Raw genomic sequence first — 22093 nt, 5'->3', positions numbered from 1 at the left:
GATGAGCCCTGTACTACTGTGTTTATTGATGTAATATTCTATCAGGGAGGCATACTGACACCCAGGTCTCTTTTACAGATGAGCCCTGTACTACTGTGTTTATTGATGTAATATTCTATCAGGGAGGCATACTGGCACCCAGGTCTCTTTTACAGATGAGCCCTGTACTACTGTGTTTATTGATGTAATATTCTATCAGGGAGGCATACTGACACCCAGGTCTCTTTTACAGATGAGCCCTGTACTACTGTGTTTATTGATGCAATATTCTATCAGGGAGGCATACTGACACCCAGGTCTCTTTTACAGATGAGCCCTGTACTACTGTGTTTATTGATGTAATATTCTATCAGGGAGGCATACTGACACCCAGGTCTCTTTTACAGATGAGCCCTGTACTACTGTGGACTATTTTGTTTGGCGGAGGTAGGCATTTCTAGAGTTCTCTACTGGGCACATTTCCGGTATTCATGAATGCCGTCGCGAAAAAGCGCGGTTCTGCACCGGGAGAAGTGTAGCTAGCTAGTAGACAACTTTAAGCGCGATTGATACCTTTTTTCGTGTTTATGTACTATACTCATATGGTTTTCTAATCGGTTGTGATCTACTTGAATACCGTTTTGAGAACTCGCTTTTTATTTCAACCTAACGCTAAAATAAACTAGCGAACGGTAGCTACTATGTCGGGAGGCGTTGTGCGAGGCCCTGCAGGAAATAACGATTGTCGTATTTACGTCGGAAATCTACCCCCTGATATTCGCACCAAAGATGTCGAGGACGTGTTTTACAAATACGGAGCTATTCGCGACATCGACTTGAAAAATCGGAGAGGGGGGCCTCCCTTTGCCTTTATCGAATTTGAAGATCCCAGGTAGCTAAAGGCTAGTTTGTTAGCAACTCGTGCACTGCTCTAACATTACTAGTTAGCCAGCTGACGTTACTATACTGTAACTTGAACATCTATGCTCATGCGACGTCGTTGTGAATCGACTTAGTTTGCGCATGTAACTAACGTTAACGTAACTAACTATTTTCGTTTTAAGAATAACGTTAATTGGCTTGATCGCTAGTTTCTTCCCTTTCTGCAGTGGCACATTGTGAAGGTGTCTTTGTTTGTAACCAGCCCACTAAACGCCACGAGTTATCGTAAATTGTTGAGTTTAGCCGGCTAATGAGGCACGTCACAGGGTGTTGTGTGGACGATTGTTTAACATTTTCTATTATCACTTTTTCAGGGATGCCGACGATGCAGTTTACGGACGAGACGGTTATGATTACGACGGTTATCGGCTGCGAGTTGAATTCCCTCGGAGCGGCAGGGGTGGGGGGAGAGGCGGCTTTGGTGGTGGGGGGGTTGGTGGCGCCCCTAGAGGCAGATACGGGCCGCCATCCAGACGCTCCGAGTATAGGGTCATTGTCTCAGGTGAGTTGTGTAACTAGGCCCTAGTTACTAGGGTGTTGGGGACTTACCATTGCTGAGATATCATTTTCAAGTGATCGAAAAGGGTCGCCACTGGTCAATGATGTTACCAAATAATTTGTCTGGAGTCTTAATTTCAACACGTTCTGTCCAATATCTCAAGATGGGGTTGTCATATTCTAATGACATTTTCAGGACTGATGTAGGACAGAGTAGATTCAAATAAAAGCGAAATGTATTCAAATAAACGGATTATGCAAATGAGGCAGTAACGCATACATAATTACAATAACTTAAGACTAGTAGTTTTACGGTAGGGTTGTCATATTAACAAATCTTTGCTTTATGAAAAACAGTTTGTAACAATTTACTTTTGACGTTATGCAAATGGGCTAACGTAAACTCACCCCATTCCAACCGCGACATTCAAACGAGTCTGAAAAGAAAACTAATGGGACTGCAGCGACTGTGTTGACTTCAAAATCTGGGGTGTGAACTACGTTTCTATTCAAGCGTTGATGACATGGTAATGGCTCTATAGTATTGGAGAAATCCGTTACATCGTGTCATGCGGTAACGTACAGGATGCATAACCTGTTGGGGCTACAGGTTAGCAATGAACCCCGAGTCGGGATTGCTAACAAGGCTGGAAATTCAAAACATCAAAAATCTAATAATTTCAATTTCTCAAACAATCAACTATTTTACACAATTTAAAAGATAAACATCTCCTTAATCTAACCACATTGTTCGATTTTCAAAGAGGCTTTACGGCAAAAGCATAAAGTTAGATTATGTTAGGACAGTACATAGCCACAAAAGTACAAACATCCATTTTCAATTCAAGGTCAGGCGTCACCAAAAGCAGAAACCAGCTAGAATTATGTACTAACCTTTGTCAATCTCCATCAGATGACACTCCTAGGACATTATGTTATACAATACATGCATTTTTTGTTCCATCTAGTTCATATTTATATCCAAAAACAGCATTTTACAGTAGCGTGAAATTCAGATTTTTTTCTTCTCTGAAATGCTTCCGGTGAACATAACAAAATTACTATTCGAAAACATTGGTAAATTATAATATTGTCATTCAAAGAATAATATATTATCATCTCGTAATTGCTACCGAATGGCCAGATCTCAAAATAACTTTACTGGGAAATCACATTTTGCAATAAACGGGGTGTTATGCTAAGAACAATAAGCTATGCTATACAGTTAGCATCATCTAAAATCGATAATAACATTGTAAATATCCCCTTACCTTTGATTATCTCCATCAGAAGGCAGGCATCCCAGGTCCGGAAGGCATCCCAGGTCCGGAACAAATGTGGTTTCTTTTGACAAAGTTCATAATTTATGTCCAAATAACACCAAGTACTTAGCGTTCATTATGCTCCCACAAAACGTGGTGGGGGGAGTGTAAAATCACGCCGAAAAGCTAAAAAAACCTAGTAAATAATCTATTTATGTTCGTTCAAACATGTCAAATGTTGTTTAGCATTAATCTTTTGGTCCATTTTTAACGTTAAACATCAGTAATATTTTCACACAACCTATCCTATGTCTAGATAAACAATGATGACAGATTTATGCGCAGGCGCAAAAAAATGAAGTGATGACATGTCAACTTCCTTGGATTCTAATTTGCTCTCTGTTTATCATAGACGCTTCAAACAACTTTATAAAGATCGTTGACATCTAGTGGAAGCCGTAGGTGTTGCGAAATGAATCCTTTCTCACTATGGTATCTATAAAACAATGACACTAAATAGTACAGTCACAAAATTCACATTTTTTTGGGATCTATTTTTCACAGGTTTTTGCCTGCAATATGAGTTTTGTTATACTTACAGACACCATTCAAACTGTTTTAGAAAATTCAGAGTGTTTTCTATCCGAATGTGTTAATAATATCCATATCCTAGCTTCTGAGTTGGTGTAGGAGGCAGTTAAAAATGGGCACATATTTTTTTCAAAATGTCTCAATACTGCCCCCGAGCCCCAACAGGATAAAGCAACTATATCTGTCTTACAATCTCTCTCCGCTAGGTGTAGCACTTTCTCATCGTTTAAAAACAAGAAATGGACAGTGACGGGGATACCTAGTCATTTTTTGCGTCATCACTGCAAGAGATCATGACTCTCAAAGCCGCTGTTTACTTCTGAAGATCACTTTAGCACCGCCCTAAAAACCCTATTCAAATTCAACACAAACCTTCAAATAGGTATAATGACATTATATAAACTCTTTATAGTGTTTTTTATTTACATTTTAGAGGTGATAAGTTGGACAGATCGAGTGGAAAAAAAGCTGTTTTCCCACACATCTCCTCACTATCACGCATTAGTTTCGCTTACCCACCCGCCATTTAAAAAATAAAAGACCCGACAGAGCTCATTGCTTTCTTGAATCATGCGGAAACGGGCAGCGTGGAGGTCATGTCATTGATTTTGTTGGAAAGGGGAGAAATTGTGCTTTACAATGGTATTGACATTACAGTTGATCTGGAAGTATTACGAATTTGGGGCGCTAAAATAAGGTCAGTTGTACGGACCAAGGCGATGTACAAAAGTGAGTGAGTTTACGTTACTTAATATGCTAATTCCTATGTACGGAAGAAAATGACAGCATAGCATGTTAAACCCATTAATTTTAAACTACCCGTCTTATGTAACGGTATCAAATGTAACATATACTAATTTGAGTGTCCCAGATTTACATCTAGTCAGGGTATTCTGGAACATAGGAGGGGAAGGAAGATGTACCTTTATTTCAGTCCAAGGATGTCTGATGACCGTGAAACACCCTCAGGACTTTCCCATACTTGTTTGCAATACAATGTCACACCGATCTTACTCTGGTAGAGTGAGGAATACTCATTGCAAATATAAACACCAATTTTGCAGGTTTCATAAAAAATGCTGTCCCACAGAATTGGACATTCTAAGCATGGTACTTACTTTACATTTGGGCTCATATCATGTAAATATCACAACTTACAGTATTGTGATTATTTTTTGGGGGACATGGTTAACTTCCACGTTCAGGTTTTCAAATGATTTATTCATTTGATGACCACTGACGTTTAGTGAATATTTATTTGATCACCTCTGTTTTTTTGTAGAATTCTCGCATGGGTGACGCAACAAACAATGGACTCTTAACACCCTTGTGTAATGTGAGTTGGGTTTATTAGCGGTCAACTGATTATGATTTTAACGTTGATACCGATTTAATCTGCTTTTTTGTGTGTGTGTGTGTGTGTGTATATATATATATATATATACACACACACGTGTAGTAATGACAATTGCCACAATACTGAATGAACGCTTAACTTAATATAATACATCAATCAAATCAATTTAGCCTCAAATAAATAATGAAACATGTTCAATTTGGTTTAAATAATGCAAAAACAAAGTGTTGGAGAAGAAAGTAAAAGTGCAATATGTGCCATGTAAAAAAGCTAACGTTTAAGTTCCTTGCTCAGAACATGAGAACATATGAAAGCTGGTGGTTCCTTTTTAACATGAGTCTTCAATATTCCCAGTTAAGAATTAAGAAGTTTTAGGTTGTAGTTATTATAGGACTATTTCTCTCTATATCATTAGTATTTCATATACCTTTGACTATTGGATGTTCTTATAGGCACTATAAGTATAGCCAGCCTAATCTCGGGAGTTGATAAGCTTGAAGTCATAAACAGCGCTGTGCTTCAAGCATTGCGAAGAGCTGCTGGCGAATGCAGGAAAGTGCTGTTTGATTGAATACTTACGAGCCTGCTGCTGCCTACCACCAGTCAGGCTGCTATATCAAATCATAGACTTAATTATAATATAATAAACACACAGAAATACGAGCCTTAGGTCATTAATATGGTCAAATCCGGAAACTATAATTTTGAAAACAAAATGTTTATTCTCAGTGAAATACGGAACCGTTCTGTATTTTATCCAACAGGTGGCAACCCTAAGTCTAAATATTGCTGTTACATTGCACAACCTTCAATGATATGTAAAATTATGGCAAATTAATTACGGTCTTTGTTAGGAAGAAATGGTCTTCACACAGTTCGCAACGAGCCAGGTGGTCTAAACTGCTGCATATACCCTGACGCGAATGAGCTTTTGTTAAAACACCACCCGTTTGGCGACGTAAGCTGTGATTCGACGATAACTTAACAGGCACCGCGTTGATTATATGCAACGCAGGACAAGCTAGTTTTTAAACTAGTAATATCATCAACCATGTGTAGTTAACTAGTGATTATGTTAAGATAGTTTTTTTATAAGATAAGTTTAATGCTAGCAAGCAACTTACCTTGGCTCCTTGCTGCACTCACGTAACAGGTGGTCAGCCTGCCACGCAGTCTCCTTGTGGATTGCAATGTAATCGGCCATAATCTGCATCAAATGCCAGTTACCGATTGTTATGAACACTTGAAATCGGCCCTAATTAATCGGCATGCCGATTAATCGGTCGACCTCTAGTTTATATACAATTGTTGCACTGCATGCCACCACGTTGACCTACTGTACAAACGGTAACTAACCAGTTTTTAATATTTCAACAACACTGCTGGTGGTCTTCTGTATTTCACTAACAAATGGACTCTCTGTGTTAACATAGCAGGTGTAAAATAATCGCCCGAAACTAGGTCCCCTACATACTGGGCTGCATTCAGTACGACCAGTTGAAAAACTGGGAGGGGTTGGGGAACGATGTCAACATGGCCACTGCCCTTTATATACTCGCCATACCCAGTGAAAGTAACTTAGTTCAAGAATATATCAAATGTCATAGTGAACTGAATGCACCTCGGGTCTTGACAAGAAGGAAAATAAACTGTTGGGCAGTCCTCTTCTGCACTGTTCAACCAATCCAGTAAATGTGGAGGAGGAGTTAAGATGGAGTATCGCTGGAACATCTGGTTTTTGGGTACTCGGCAGAGGCTACCCGCTGATTGGCTAGTTACTTTTTCACCAGACGGAAGCGGTGGTCTTTTGGTCCACTAAATATTGATAGTTATTTCATATCCATGTCTTCAACATTAGTTCATTGTTTCTGGTGGGGTAGAACCAGCCTGGTTTAGTTATTCTCTGTGCAGATTCTGAATTATACTGCTATGCCACAGATCTATTGAGCAAAGTGTTGAAAGTTATCACTTTGAGTAAAACATATCTAATTGATATGCTCTTCTCTCCAAAGGGCTACCCCAGAGTGGCAGCTGGCAGGACCTCAAGGATCACATGCGTGAGGCTGGGGATGTATGTTATGCTGATGTTTTCAGAGATGGAACTGGAGTTGTGGAGTTTGTACGCAAAGAAGACATGACCTATGCCGTTCGAAAGCTGGATAACACCAAATTCCGATCACATGAGGTATGCTTTCAGGTTTGATTGGTTGTTCATGGATTTCATTGTAAGGATATGATTCTATTTTTGTTAAAGATAACTAAAGTGACTAACACTTGAATCTTTCCCCTCAACCTTTCCCCACTTTCAATCCAGTGACTACTTGTGCAGCCTTTCAAGAACTGAAGGCTTGTTTTGATGCAATGGAAGGAACCGTTTGAGGTGGAAATGCTTTTCGTTTCAACGTCCAGTTCTTTTTGTGTGTGTCTACCAGGGAGAGACCGCTTACGTTCGCGTGAAAGTAGATGGTCCCCGCAGCCCGAGCTATGGAAGATCACGTTCCAGGAGCCGCAGTCGAAGCAGGAGCCGCAGTGCAGCCAGTCGCAGCCGCAGCAACTCTCGCGGTGGTGGTACCCGTGGTGGCAGAGGATCTCCTCGCTACTCTCCTCGCCATAGCCGCTCTCGCTCCCGTTCCTAAACTCTGTGTTGCCCTTTTGGTGGATCCCCTGTAAACAGTTCCCCTTTCCACTTGTTTTTACCCCCTTTTGAGTTTTTCCAGAAGTCAGCTATAGATTTGAATTTTTGCATAGCATCTCCTGATGTCCTAGTGGAAGGTCTTGGTATGTAGGTGTAAACCCTCCCCTGACCCTCCCTACTTTAGTCCTTTTGTTTTGATCCCTTTCAATTCATTTTGATTTACCTATTGTCTGTCCTCAATTTTTGCAACACTTGAAACCCGATTGTTCTTTTTAATGAGATCAATGTTTTTGTAAGTGTTGGAAAATTGAGATTAACTTTTTCATGGGATGGCGGGAGTCTCATTGCTAAACTGTTTTACCCTTGTGTCTTCCTTTAGACATCTGAAGATAAGGATTAAAGAGTGATTTGGAATAAAAGTTGTGGAGCACATTTCATTTGTTTGATCAGGATAGGACATCTTAGGAGGAGTCAGGTCGAGGCAATGGTATGCTTTAGTATTGATTATTTGCATCTATCGATAAAATGGTTGCTACAAGATGCATGATTGTCTCTTGAATGTAGCACAGTTTTCTATATCATATATATACTTATTGTTTGGCAACCTTTTTAAGCACTGATAAACAGTGCATGTATTAGGTTTTGTGCCAGGACAAATGTCCTTAGGTGTACCTTTTCAACTTTAATGTTACATAAGAACCCATTATCTTTTATTTTATAGATGCTGGTTTAATTTGACAGGGGCTCTGGGCTTGTTTCAGCTCAAACATTGAGAAATATATTTTAAATTGAATTTCATGCTTTTGGTGCTCAGACATTTTTTTAATTGATCATTAGAAGTGACATGTCATGAGTGCACAATTTAAGAAGTGGGCTGGGCCCAAATCAGACATGATTCTAATGGTTTCCCTCTGATTTTTTTCCTGGTATTTCAAGGTTTTGATTGGAGGAGTGGCTCAGTGGATCCCAATCCTTGGAGCCGGATCAGAGGAGCGTTTAGGGAAGGGATAGGCAAGAATGGATGCATGGAACGGGATCCATTTTCCAGGAATCAAATCAATTGAACTAATTAAGGAATCCTAGATGCAACTTTTTGAATGGCCCAGTTTATTTCAATTTTTGAGCGGTAAATATGCGCAGAGTCAAAGGATAAGGATTATTTACGTTTTTGGAGTAAGAAAAGGAAACTGAGGACCAGGAAGTTGGATCAAAGGATGCAAGGAGTCTGGTAAATAAGGCATTAAAATGTGGGATGGTTGGGGATTATATTTAGTATAGTTAGTCTGTCTTTATTACTTAAATTTACTTTACTCTTTCAGTTTAGCATTTTCAATAAAATCCTGAAAAGACATACCTGGTTTTTAGTTTTTTTTCTTTTGAATGAATGTTAAAGCTGATCTTCATGCCCCTATGATGTAATAAGAGAAGATAAATGCTTATTCGTAGACCTAATTGAAAACCCAGTAAACCATCTACTCCAATGTATTACATTTTACACCATGGGGCGGTTTCCCGGACAGATTAATTTTAGTCCTGGACTAAACTATTTCAATGGAGATTCCTTATTTACTGTATGTTTTAGTCCAGGACTAGGTTTAATCAGGAAATAACTGAATATAAACTCAAATAAGTGATAACAGCGTGTTTGAGTTGTATGCGGTAGTGAGGAAATGTCACTCCAATCAGATGTGTTTATACATCTCACACAGACAATATAAAGTCCAGTAAAAACATGGATTATATTTCTATTAAATTAATATCCGCCTATATAATCTCACTCATACATTCATTGTTGCTGATATAAATAAAGTAACAGATCGAGCATAATAAATACTCCGTACAGCTGAGTATGCCAGGAGGCCTTCTCTACTTACTTCACCATGTATTGTTAACGATGCATTGTGGGATGAAATAAGATGCTGGCAGAGAGGAGCTGCTAGAAAATGCTCAAAACACAAGAAGAGGTGGCAGCTCAGCCAATGGCAGGGTAAGTTGTGTAGGGCGGGGGAGGTATTTTACGAGGGCAGTTTCTCCACATATTTGCTTTGAGTAAATCTTATAAAATAATTTGTCGCAGCACGATCCAGCAAGTAAGCAAAGCTTGATATCCACTAAGGGGAATTACTTGATTACGAAAGGGATAGTATCAGCATCTCCTAAATAAGGTGAGCGACAATGTTTAGTAGCCTGCACGCACTCACACTTGACTTGCATGGATGGTGGTGATTCAGGTTGTCTAATTGAAGCGAAGTTTCTCGTACAAGGTAGCCTACTTTCTATTGTGAATTTAAATCGAAAAAATAACTAATGCGCAATCACTACCACCTGCAGGCTATTGGCACGAATCCGATCACCCTCGGACCTGTTAAATCATCCATAATTTTAAAGGAATTATATGTAGAAATTAAACTAGTAGTCAATGTATATTGATGTTTGAACTAGACTAGAATTGTGCATTTCAGGGGACAGATTTATAATTTTATAAATGTAATGTCGCCATGTGGTTTTTAATCCTACCTGTATCGAGTTTCTAAGTAACCTATTCGTATTGTACCTAACCAGCACAGGGTCGTAGTCACTCAACGTAATCTGGTGCCGAAATACAGCCCAGGTATTATCCCAGTACATTCGGAAACACTGAGAACCGCGTTGATTGCAACATTGTATCATATTTCTGCACCTGATTGGTTTATCCTTTGATTTTCATCGTAAACTGCACCATACGGTGAAGACTGGGTAAGCCAGTCATAGCCGCACGTGTTACCTGTGAATTCCGGCTTTATCACCTCACTAGACTTGTCATTTTCTATCTGTAATTGCGTTAGTTTAGACTTGTTTCTTTCTTTTTTGTCCTTGTTTGCAGGCATGACTGACAGGAAGGCAGTAATCAAGAACGCTGACATGTCTGAGGACATGCAGCAGGATGCAGTGGACTGTGCTACCCAGGCCATGGAGAAGTACAATATAGAAAAGGACATTGCAGCCTACATAAAGAAGGTGAGATGTGAATACTGTAGTGGCAGGCCTTTGGCCTATGTATTCCAATTAGAGTGAAGTCTTCCATGGTGCAAGCTGTTTAAATACGATGACCAGGCTGCAAGATGTGCATGCCATGAGGTCATTTTCTTCCTCATACAGTCATTGATTACTAAAGCCCTGCATTTTAAATCCCTATAGGAATTTGACAAGAAGTATAACCCTACATGGCATTGCATTGTTGGAAGGAACTTCGGCAGCTACGTCACTCATGAGACAAAGCATTTCATCTACTTCTACTTAGGGCAGGTGGCCATCCTCCTCTTCAAGTCTGGCTGAGTTCTCTGAGGCCTGGAGTGCTTCTCTTCCCAACATGGACTGTAATGCACTGGTGGCTGATGTCACAACTTCCCATACACTTCAAATATTTAAATGAAAACATACCATGATACACAACTGGCTGTGCGCAACTGCATGGACTAAAATGTACCATATTTAATGTGTATATGTTATAGTAAAAATATTACTTTTCACTAGTTTCCATAAAATGCAACTGGAAGAGATTTTCGTTAATGCTACATTTTGTTATACTTAATTTGTAACTGCTTTAACAGTGGCCTTTGATTGTATAATAAAGGAAAGCTAGAGATTGTAGTTGTGCATCTGCTTTCCCCAGAGCTGTTTGGTTTTCAGTGACTTCTGTGCTGTCATTTTAAATGTGCTTAGTTGCTCCAGATGTTGACCTTCTACAGCAGTTTGTAATGCCTGTATATTGCCAGAGGTACAAGTGAGCCTAGCGCAGTGTATTTGGACATGTCGTCCCAGATTTGCAACTGCTGTTATCGATCCCATAATCTTATTTCATGAGCTGGAATGTCTCATTTGGCATTTTTCTATTGCTATTTGTATTCCAAGCTAGTAGAGTTCCTATGCTAACTTCTTTAGAGGCTTGGAAGTTCCATTTGCAGACGGTTGACACCATCCACACTTGAACCTATTCTGGCTGTGTAACAAAGGACTGAATGTTGGCTTTCAGGTCCTTTTGTAGACTTTCATATTGTAAGGAAATATTAATCTTCAGTGGGTTTTTTTACTGTATTTGCTATGTTGGATTTTTCTGTTTATAGTTTGATGCAAATTGCTGTATGATTTGCACAGACGTACCTCGTATTCTCAGTTCATGGGCACCTGAAATCAATTGCACTTCACTAAAGGGATATTTCAGCAATGAGGCCCTAGATCTACTTTCCCAGAGTCAGATTAACTTTATACAATTTTTGTCTGTCCAGTGTGAAGGAAGTTGGAGGTAGTTTCATGAGCTAATGCTAACTAGCGTTGGTGTACTGACTCGAAGTTGCTAGTAGATAACCATAGACTTCCAGTCATTGCGCTAACGGATCAAAGTTAATTGACTCCTGGCAAGTAGCCAAAGGGCCTCATTACCAAAATGCTGAAGTGTCCCTTTTAAAGGTGTCCAGTAAACTTGGAAACTTTAAGTTAGTCAATGTATAATCAAGTCAATGATTAAAAGTTTCATTGTATCCTGTTCACTTTCAATAGTTTTGTGATTACTTAACCATGTCTTTAACAATGCAGTAAAATGTGTAGCCATTGTTTCAAAACCATGGACTGTTACAGTGGGTGGAGCACACCACACATTATTTGGCCAATTGGCCATTAAGATTTCAGTAAGGTTGTTCCTGTTTGGAGGTGTAGCCGTGTAGGGACAGATCCATACAGATATTGGCTGGCAAATTAATTAACCTCGGAGGCGGCACGTTATATACAGTATGTGCTGCTTGGGATCTTTTTAGTACTCGAGTGCAAACACTACGCGACAACCTGAGTAGTGTAGTTGATTTCAGCAACAGAAGTAATATTGATTAGGGGAAAATATTGATGTAACCAATTAGCAGTATGTTACCCTTCCTAGTTCAGAAGACATTTTTTCTCCCTAGAGGTCAATTGGAACCAAGACTACAGAAGACAAAGTGAAGGACAAGTGACTGATAAATGATTTGTGGGGACAGACCGTGGCCAGTGGATGTGATCGGACCACAAATACTACCCTAGGCTTCACAGGGAAACATACACTGACTGAATCAATGTTCTCGGTTTTTACAGTAGAGTTATAGACACGCATGTGGTTATTATATAAACAACGTGCCTTTTGATTCTCAGCATGGTAACCATTCTCCACTCCTGTTCACTGCGCCTCTGAATGTGTGGTCTGTTGCTTGACAGCCAAGTGAGGGAAGCATTCAGTAAGGATCTCTCCTTCCACTGCTAATCTATCCAAGGCTTGAATGACAAAAGAGCTAGATGATGGATGAGATACAGTACATTGCAGTGGGTTGCACCAGATTCAATAGCCTGTGGTTGTACAGTGTGGCTCAGTTGGCAGAGCATGGTGTTTGCAACGCCAGGGTTGTGGGTTCGATTCCCACGGGGGACCAGTATGGATTTTTTTTTAATGAAATGTATGCATTCACTACTGTAACTCGCTCTGGATAACAGCGTCTGCTAAATGACTAAAATGTAAATGTAAAATGTACAGTTCTGGAATGCTTTGTACTTTAGATCAGGGTTTCCCAAACTCAGTCCTGGGGCCCCCACCCACCTGGGTGCATGTTTTTGTAAATATTCAAGGAACAGTCCTGAAAAGCAGACAGCCGATAGGGCTAGTTATTCATCACGCTTTAAGCTCAGTCGAATCATAATGCCATATGCAATATGTAGTACCAGTCAAAAGTTTGGACCCTCATTCAAGGGTTTTTCTTTATTTTTACTTTTTTCTACATTGTAGAATAATAGTGAAGACATCAAAACTATGAAATAACACATATGGAATCATGTAGTAACCAAAAAAGTGTTCAACAAATCAAAATATATTTTATATTTGAAATTCTTCAAAGTAGCCACCCTTTGCCTTGATGAAAGCTTTGCACACTCTTGGCATTCTCTCAACCAGCTTCATGAGGTAGCCACCTGGAATGCATTTCAATTAACATGTGTGCCTTGCTAAAAGTTCATTTGTGGAATTTCTTTCCTTCTTAATGCATTTGAGCCAATCGGTTGTATTGTGACAAGGTAGGGTTGGTATACAGACGATAGCCCTATTTGGTAAAAGACCAAGTCCATATTATGGCAAGAACAGTTCAAATAAGCAAAAAGAAACAATAGTCCATCATTACTTTAAGACATGAAGGTCAATCAATCAGGAAAATTCCAAGTTTCTTGAAGTGCAGTCGCAAAAACCATCAAGCGCTATGATGAAACTGGCTCTCATGAGGACCGTCACAGGAAAGTAAGACCCAGAGTTAGCTCTGCTTCAGAGGATACCTTTATTAGAGTTACCAGCCTAAGAAATTGCAGCCCAAATAAATGCTTCACAGAGTTCAAGTAACAGACGCATCTCAACATCAACAGTTCAGAGACTGTGTGAATCAGGCCTTCATGGTCAAATTGCTACAAAGAAACCACTACTAAAGGACACCAATAAGAAGAAGAGACTTGCTTGGGCCAAGAAACACGAGCAATGGACATTAGACCGGTGGAAATATTTCCTTTGGTGTGATTAGTCCAAATTTGCGATTTTTAGTTCCAAGCGCCGTGTCTTTGTGAGACGCAGAGTAGGTGAACGGATGATCTCCGCATGTGTGGTTCCCACCACGTCAGTGATTTATTTATAATTCAGGGCACACTTAACCAGCATGGCTACCACAGCATCCTGCAGCGATACGCCATCCCATCTGGTTTGCGCTTAGTGGGACTATCATTTGTTTTTCACAGGACAATGACCCAACACACCTCCGGGCTGTGTAAGGGCTATTTGACCAAGAAGGAGAGTGATGGAGTGCTGCATCAGATGACCTGACCTCCACAATCACCCAACCTCAACCCAATTGAGATGGTTTGGGTGCTCAGCATATGTGGGAACTCCTTCAAGACTATTGGAAAAGCATTCCAGGTGAAGCTGGTTGAGAGAATGCCAAGAGTGTGCAAAGCTGTCATCAAGGCAAAGGGTGGCTACTTTGAAGAATTTAAAATAGAAAATATATTTAGATTTGTTTACCACTTTTTTGGTTAATACATGACTCCATATGGGTTATTTCATAGTTTTGATGGCTTCACTATTATTCTGCAATGTAGAAAAAAGTAAAAATAAAGAAAAACCCTTGAATCAGTAGGTGTGTCCAAACTTTTGACTGGTACTGTAGATCTATGCAATTTCTATCCTGTTGCCTAGTCACTTAACCTCTCCCTATATTTAGATATCGATCTCAGCTACCTCGTACCCCTGCACATCAACTCGGTACTGGTACCCCATTTACAGTGTATAGCCAAGTACACGTTACTCGGGTTATACCTTTTTCAATATGTTTTTTTTATTTGTATCTCTGCATTATTGGAAAGGGCCCGTGAGTAAGCATTTCACTGTAAGTCTACACCTGTTGTTTACGAAGCATGTGACAAATACAATTTGATTTGATGCCACGTGATATGGGTCAGATATACGTGAAATTGTTCTCATACAAATTATATATTTGAAAAGGCTGTTAAGAATGTATACATGCTAATGTCCTTGGTCCCAGGCTGCTTGTTATGTACTGGACGCTATGCTTCTTTCCGATGACCGCTCTTACCCCCACAGTACGTTGCCAACTCAATGCCCTGCTACTGGGCACTGGCTCATCAACGTGTGTGACTGTGTGTTCCTTTTTGTCTTCTTACATGCACACCCACACACCAATGGGTAGTAATCGTTCATTTCCATGCATATACTCAGATGGACTTGAGTGTTGTGTTACGTTGGTCATACACTCAATGGCCAGTTTATTAGGTAGACCACCGCGTTCACGAAAATGAGGAGCATTCCGGCTCTTTTCAGTGAACCGACTCGTTCGCATCAGCTCACCAAAAACAGCCTGCTCTTTTGGCTCCCAAACGGCTCTTTAAAAATAATGTTTTGTGTTTTTTCAAGTCAAACAGTTTGCGATAGTTTGACTATGATTGGTGTTAAAACAATTCTAATTCAATTATTAAATGAAATCATACTCTACCTTAACTACAATGTATTTAAAAATGCATTGGTTTGTTATGTAAAAGAACGCTATTAAACATTAGCTTTTTAATGTATATGAACAAAGTGCATATAAATCTAACCGTTCAAAACGAATTCAATCTATAACAGCATAATCGAATATTGCACCATATGAAAGAAAAATAAATAACAATTTGCAAAACTGCAGCATACCACAAATTGAAATAAATGTAAAAAAGAAGGATGCTATTACACATGTGCATTTCAAGTATAACTTTTTGAATGTATATAAACAAAGTGCATATAAATGTAACAATTCAAAACGAATACAATCTGAACAACATAATAATAGAATATTGCACCAAAGAACCAAAGAAAAATAAATAACGTGCAAGACTGCAGCATCCCACTTAAAACATTAAACTGGTCCCTCTTTTCTCTCTCTTCTTTATTGCCATGTTATAACCAGCAGCACATAGCAATACTGACCATATTTAGCTTTTATGAGGGATTTGCATTTAGAAATGCAAGCTACCTCACTTTCGAGGGGCTGATGCGATTTCTTCTCTCAGTAATTATTTGTCCCGTTTTCGAGAAGAACCTCTCAGAGGGAACGGATGTGACCACTATGCAGAGTCTCCCTGTCATGACTTTAGTAAGCCGTGGGTAGACAGAGGCCTTGTTCTTCCACCAGCTCAGAGGAGGGGCTCCTCCAAATAGGATCGGACCTCCATTATGGCATCTGCTGAGGGATTCCTTCATGCTGCATCCCCAGTTGCTCTCTCGTCAAACAGCATCCAAACAGCAGACGTTTGTGGCACTACTGCTGGTGCTTATGCTCCATCTGGTCCCTCTTCTTCCTGTTGCCCTGGTGCCTGAGCCAGCTGACTGCTGGGGCTGTCCCTCCCTGCTGCTGAGGTTATTCTTTGAAGAGCATCATCAATCGCTCTGGCATCACTGAAGGTTAACTTCTTAAACCTGGGGTCAAGTGCAGCTGTTTTGTCTACTGATACTACATTCTCATCTCCTGCTCATAAGCATATTTAATACTGGATTAAATAATGATGTAGTAATAAGTGCTAACTGTACCTCTCTCCACTGATCTCCACAGTGACCTGCTCAAAGGGTTCCAGGACTCTGCACACCTCCTCCACCACCTCCCATTCCTCTTGGGTCAGAGCATCAACAGGTGCATTGACAATGGCCAGGATAGAGATGATGGCATCCTTTGACTCAAGAAACCGCTTCAACATATAACATGTTGAATTCCACCTTGTAGTGCAGTCTTGTTTAGGCCTCAGCTCAGGCATCCCCATCTGGCGTTGTGTAGACTTTAGTTTTTCAGCACCTACTGTGCTCCTGTGGAAGTATTCCACAGCTGCTTTCACTTTGTCCACAGTGGGCTTCATCACCTTCAGAGCATCTCTTACAATCAGGTTGATTGTGTGGGCAAGACATGGATGATGGGTCCATTTTAACATTTTCATGGCTTTGGTTATGTTAGCCGCATTGTCGCTAACAAAACAGACCACTTTTCCATCTACTTGCCATTCTCTGGCCACTCTCAACAGTTCCTCTGCCAAGTTCTCTGAGGTGTGTCTGTCTCTGAACTCAAAGCAGTCCAGAAGACAGCTAGACATAGAAAAATCTTCAATGAAGTGACATGTAACCGACATGTAAGAAGTGGTTACCCTTGACGTCCAGCAGTCAGTGGTAAGGCAAACTGCAGTAGCTTTTTGGACTCTTTCCCACACTGAAGCCTTTGTGCTCTCGTACAGTTGTGGAATAAGTGATTTTGAAAGGGTTTTCCTGCATGGAATTGTGTACATTGGATTTAGACTATTGCTATTATTTCTAAAACCTCTGTCCTCCACGATCGAAAATGGCTGGAAATCAGTGGCAATCATTTTAGCCAATGCAATATCAATTTTGCCTTGTTTTGCTACGGACATAGACTTTGGCATAAACTGGTCCATAGAAGACTGAGTTGCTGTGGGTCACGGAGAAGGCCTACTTGACTGAGTGGATACATCTCCACGTGTGGAGGTGCTGGCTCCACCACTATCACTAGCAGGCCCGCTAGTTTCTCGAAGCTCCGCTACAGCTAGCTTCACAGTTGGGTGCACAGTTCGCATATGATTCCGACTCATTTTCCAGCTGTTGTTTTCACAGCTGTCCTTCCTCTCTGTCCTCGACTGCTAAGTGTGTGACTGAGTGAGTTCGCTTGGCCCTCCCTCACACATCTTTGGTTCATTGGTTGACACTGCGTGTCTGATTGACAGGAACAACAGGTGAGGCTGTTAGTCTTAGCAGACATTCAGAACGAATGTGTGTACGCTTGAGCATTTAGGCCTATATTATTTTATACATTTTTTTGTTCTTTGAATTAGTTAATTCTATTCATTTAAATATTTTGATTATTCATATCTTAATTTTTATTTATTTTTATAAATAGATTCGGCTCTTCTGATATGCGAGCCAGCTCCCAACGTTCACCTACAAGAGCCGGCACTTAGAGCCGACTCGTTCGCGAATGACCCATCACTAATCGAGGCACTCAGTTACTGTTCGATTGAACGTTAGAAAGGGTAAAACAAGTGGCCTAAGCGACTGAGCGCTGTATGATCGTCGGTGCCAGATGAGCCGGTTCCAGTATCTCAGAAACGGCTGGGCTGGGCTTTTGACGCATGATTGTGTCTAGACTTTACCGATAATGGTGCGACAAACAAAAAACATCCAGTCAGCAGCAGTCCTGTAGGCGAAAACAGCTTGTGGATGAGAATGGCAAGAGTTGTGCAAGCTAACAGGCAGGCCACAAACAGGCATATAACGGCACAGTTCAACAGTGGTGTGCAGAATGCACAACTCGTCGGTCCTTGTCACAAATGGGCTATTGCAGCAGACGACTTCACCGGGTTCCACTCCTATCAACTAAAAACAAGAAGAAACGGCGATCGTCACAGGCGGCCAGTGGCACCTTAATTGGGGGGGACAGGCTCATAGTAATGGCTTGAACGGAATAAATGGAATGGTATCAAACACATCAAGCACATGGTTTCCATTCATTCCATTTCAACCATTATCATGAGCCATCTTCCCCTCAGCAGCCTCTTGTGGCGATCACCAATACTGGACAATTGAGGAGTGGAAACACATTGCCTGGTCTGACGAATCCTGGTTCCTGTTGTGTCATGCTGATGGCAGAGTCAGGATTTGGTATAAGGAGCATGAGTCCATTGCCCCATCCTGCTTGCTGTCAATGGTACATGCTGGTGGCGGTGATGTAATGGTGTGGGGAATGTTTTCCTGGCACACGTTAGGTCCTTTGATACTATTTGAGCAACGTTTCCATGCCCCGAGGATTTCAGGCTGTTATGAGGCAAAGGGGATCCAACTCAGTACTAGATGGGTGTACCTAATAAATTGGCTGTACTAAGTGTACATGGCAACATTTCATAAAAAATGGCATCTCTTTTAACACACTCTTTCTCCCTCATAGGCACGTGCACGTGCACACACAGACCTGACACACACACAGAGTAAGACTTTGATGTTAGTAAATGTGTTCCTCCAGGACTGGCCTATCACAGAGGATGCTAATGTTCTTCCTCCTATCTTGCGCTCCAGTGACATGAGGATGTTGAGCATTTGGGGAGAATCAGCATTTTATTCACCTCTCACCAGGTAGCAGGAATGTACACTGAGTATACAAAACATTAAGAATACCTGCTCTGTGGCCTCCCAAGTGGCGCAGTGGTCTAGCTATGCCAGTAGAGATTCTGGGTTCGAGTCCAGGCTCTGTCGCAGCCGGCCGCACAATTGGCCCAGCGCCATCTGGGTTATGGGAGGGTTTGTCCGGCAGGGATGTCCTTGTCCCATCGAGCACTAGTGATGCCTGTGGCAGGCTGGGCGCAGTGAACGCTGACATGGTCGCCAGGTGAACGGTGTTTGGTGCGGCTGGCTTCTGGGTTAAGTGGGCATTGTGTCAAGAAACAGTGCGGCTTGGTTGGGTTTTGTTTCGGAGGATGCACGGCTCTTGACCTTCGCCTCTCCCGAGTCCGTATGGGAGTTGCAGAGATGAGACAAGACTGTAACTACCAATTGGATACCACGAAATTGGGGAGAAAAAGGAGTAAAAAAGAATACCTGCTCTTTCCATGAAATAGACAGACCATGTGAATCCAAGTGAAAGCTATGATCCCATATCAGTGGTGTAAAGAACTTGTAAAAAATACTTTCAAGTACTAATTAAGTAGTTTTTTGGGGGTGTCTGTACTTTACTATGAATGTTTTTGACAACTTTTACTTTTACTTCACTACATTCCTAAAACAAATGATGTACTTTTTACTCCATACATTTTCCCTGACACCCAAAAGTACTAGTTACATTTTGAATGCTTACCAGGACAGGAAAATTGTCTAATTCCCACACATATCTAGAGAACATCCCTGGTCATCCCTACTGCCTCTGATCTGGCGGACTCACTAAACACATGCCTCATTTGTAAATTATGTACGAGTTGGAGTGTGCCCCTGGCTATCCATAAATAAATAAAAAACTTGAAAATGTTGCCAGCTGCTTTGCTAAGGAATTTGAAATTATTTATACTTTAACTTTTGATACTTAAGTACGTTTTAGCAATTGCATTTGCTTTTGATACTTAAGTATATTTAAAACCAAATACTTTTAGACTTTTACTCAAGTAGTATTTTACTGGGTGCCTTTCACTTTTATTTGAGTCATTTTCTATTAAGGTATCTTTACTTTTACTCAAGTATGACAATTGGGTACTTTTTCCACCACTGTCCCTTATTGATGTCACTTGTTAAATCCACTGCAATCAGTGTAGATGAAGGGGGGAGACAGGTTAAAGAAGGATTTTTAAACTTTGAGACATGGATTGTGTAATGTGCATGCTTGACATTCGGAGGGTGAATGGGCAAGACAAAAGGTTAAAGTGCCTTTGAACGGGGTACGGTGCCAGGCGCACCGGTTTGTGTCTAGAACTCCAACACTGCTGGGTTTTTCACGCTCAACAGTTTCCCGTGTGTATCAACAAGTGTCCACCACCCAATGGACATCCATCAATATTAGGAAGGTATATGTTGTGCAGGTAGGATAGTCTACAGTACATGATGAGATTATGGATAAGAGCAGTGGCGATGTTAGCATGTAAATCTTGGTGGGGCAAAGCCACTACACAACACAACATTAAACAATACATTAATTGCAGTTTAAAGGTGACAAACGGTACCCACAAACTGTTAGGGCCTACATAAAGTTGTCCCAACAGCAGAGCTTTCTTTTCAACACAATGGAGTGAATCGTTACCACTGCTACACCTGGCTATCAGCGGAGCCTTGTCTGGTGGCGAAAAAGTTGATTCAGCCTCATTTACTGCCTTTAAAAAACACATCGCTGATATGGCTGACCTGCTTAAACAAATGTGGTTTCTACATTTGAGATGTACAAACTATGGCATAAGGGGTTGACGAGCGGATAAGAGGAAATCCGTAATTTCGATTAAGACATTAACGAGCGAGCGAGGACGGATGTAGTCAATATAACTATTTGTTCAGCACTTTTGAAATGTACAACGACAGAATTCAGAACATGGGTTGTTCTTACAGTATTCTCCCTGTACACCAACTCAGAACCGTAGGATAAATAAAGGTGGCATATAAGCAGACAATGAAAGCTATTACATTATTCAATGATTACATTTCTCTAAAACAGGCTATAGGCTACATGTGCACCACCAAGTCAGTACAGTACGCTAAATTATGAGGGCAAAAGGGACCAAATTATTAGGGTGAGGCATATGGGCTACTAACAGCTTACTACACAACATACATGTAGTATTACTTTCTTAGCTACTATATGTAACCGATGTGAAATGGCTAGTTAGTTAGCGGTGGTGCGCACTAATAGCGTTTCAATCAGTGACGTCACTCGCTCTGAGACCTGAAGTGGTTGTTCCCCTAGCGTTGCAAGGGCAGCGGCTTTTGTGGCGCGATGGGTAACAATGCTTCGTGGGGTGTCCCTGGTTCAAGCCCAGGTTGGGGTGAGGAGAGGGACGGAAGCTATACTGTTACATATATACATGTCTCCCTGGCATAAAGCATAATTTATGCAGCAGCATACAATACATTTTTGGACTGACCTGGTTGTGCTGTGCTCACTTGAACAGGAAGGTCGCAAGATTGACCTTCTTGTGGGCTAATTTTGTCATCAAACTTTGTCATCAACCTCTAGCCTTCTCTGGATTTATGGTACTTTCAACACAACTGGGAACTCTGAAAAAAACAAGGTAGAATGATGATGTCAGTGATCTTCAGGTCAGAACTCTAGAAAGAGGCCCGAGTTCCCGACTTGGAATTCCGAGTTGGATGACCGTTCAAAACATATTTTCCCAGCCTGAGATTTTTTTTTTCAGAGTTCCCAGTTGTCTTGAACTCACTGAAGTCTGAGATTTCCTCAGTTCCTACTTTCCAGTTGTTTTGAACATGGCAGAAGTCATGCTGGATTGACAGCATGGCCAATGTATTCAACCTTTTCTGGCCCACGGTGTTGAATGGTTATAATTTTAAGCTTGGAAAAGAGACCCTTAAACCCAGTCTTGAACCACACACCCATTCATCTGAATAGCAGGATAGTGATTTATTTGTAATGCTTGCAGTTAGCTACTGATTTCTTCCAAACCACTCATTGTTGAATTTGCGATTTCCAACTTGTTGTGTAATGTTTATGTCCAATGGCCGATGAGCATTGATACATTTTATCTATAGTTTATTTTAATATTGAAAAG

General features: G+C 40.8%; 2 protein-coding genes across 5 annotated transcripts; both read left to right on the top strand.

Moving 5' to 3' along the window:
- The first annotated feature begins 457 nt into the window (after positions 1 to 457).
- sfrs1 (Splicing factor, arginine/serine-rich 1) lies at positions 458 to 8615 on the top strand. Of its 2 annotated transcripts, XR_006760857.1 has the most exons (5): positions 458 to 871; positions 1236 to 1423; positions 6642 to 6814; positions 7062 to 7751; positions 8201 to 8615. XR_006760857.1 is itself a non-coding variant. In NM_001173643.1 (4 exons), the coding sequence occupies exons 1-4, from the start codon at positions 681 to 683 to the stop codon at positions 7263 to 7265; spliced, it is 756 nt and encodes a 251-aa protein (NP_001167114.1). In that variant the 5' UTR covers positions 517 to 680; the 3' UTR covers positions 7266 to 8615. The 2 variants fall into 2 exon arrangements, 1 of the variants encoding a protein (NP_001167114.1); NM_001173643.1 differs by having other exon boundaries at positions 517 to 871; positions 7062 to 8615.
- On the top strand, positions 8204 to 11786 carry dynll2a (dynein, light chain, LC8-type 2a). 3 transcript variants are annotated; one of them, XM_014163060.2, is made up of 3 exons: positions 8204 to 8492; positions 10128 to 10261; positions 10442 to 11786. In XM_014163060.2, the coding sequence occupies exons 2-3, from the start codon at positions 10130 to 10132 to the stop codon at positions 10577 to 10579; spliced, it is 270 nt and encodes an 89-aa protein (XP_014018535.1). In that variant the 5' UTR covers positions 8204 to 8492; positions 10128 to 10129; the 3' UTR covers positions 10580 to 11786. The 3 variants fall into 3 exon arrangements, with proteins under 3 accessions (XP_014018535.1, XP_014018536.1, XP_014018534.1); XM_014163061.2 differs by lacking the exon at positions 8204 to 8492 and adding an exon at positions 9134 to 9251; XM_014163059.2 differs by lacking the exon at positions 8204 to 8492 and adding an exon at positions 9234 to 9429.
- Positions 11787 to 22093: the final 10307 nt, after the last annotated feature.

The sequence above is a fragment of the Salmo salar genome, chromosome ssa20, assembly GCF_905237065.1.
Source record: "Salmo salar chromosome ssa20, Ssal_v3.1, whole genome shotgun sequence".
In the NCBI taxonomy this organism is placed as follows: domain Eukaryota; kingdom Metazoa; phylum Chordata; class Actinopteri; order Salmoniformes; family Salmonidae; genus Salmo; species Salmo salar.
Note: the sequence above shows the minus strand (reverse complement) of the source record. Positions and strands in the feature narration are given on the sequence as shown.

Excerpts from the sequence above, each read along its gene's own strand:
- sfrs1 (NM_001173643.1), top strand. The coding sequence starts at position 681 with ATGTCGGGAGGCGTTGTGCGAGGCCCTGCAGGAAATAACGATTGTCGT. Across the intron at positions 872-1,235 it reads ATCGAATTTGAAGATCCCAG|GGATGCCGACGATGCAGTTT; the intron begins GTAGCTAAAGGC and ends TCACTTTTTCAG. Across the intron at positions 6,815-7,061 it reads CCAAATTCCGATCACATGAG|GGAGAGACCGCTTACGTTCG; the intron begins GTATGCTTTCAG and ends TGTGTCTACCAG.
- dynll2a (XM_014163060.2), top strand. The coding sequence starts at position 10,130 with ATGACTGACAGGAAGGCAGTAATCAAGAACGCTGACATGTCTGAGGAC. Across the intron at positions 10,262-10,441 it reads TTGCAGCCTACATAAAGAAG|GAATTTGACAAGAAGTATAA; the intron begins GTGAGATGTGAA and ends AAATCCCTATAG.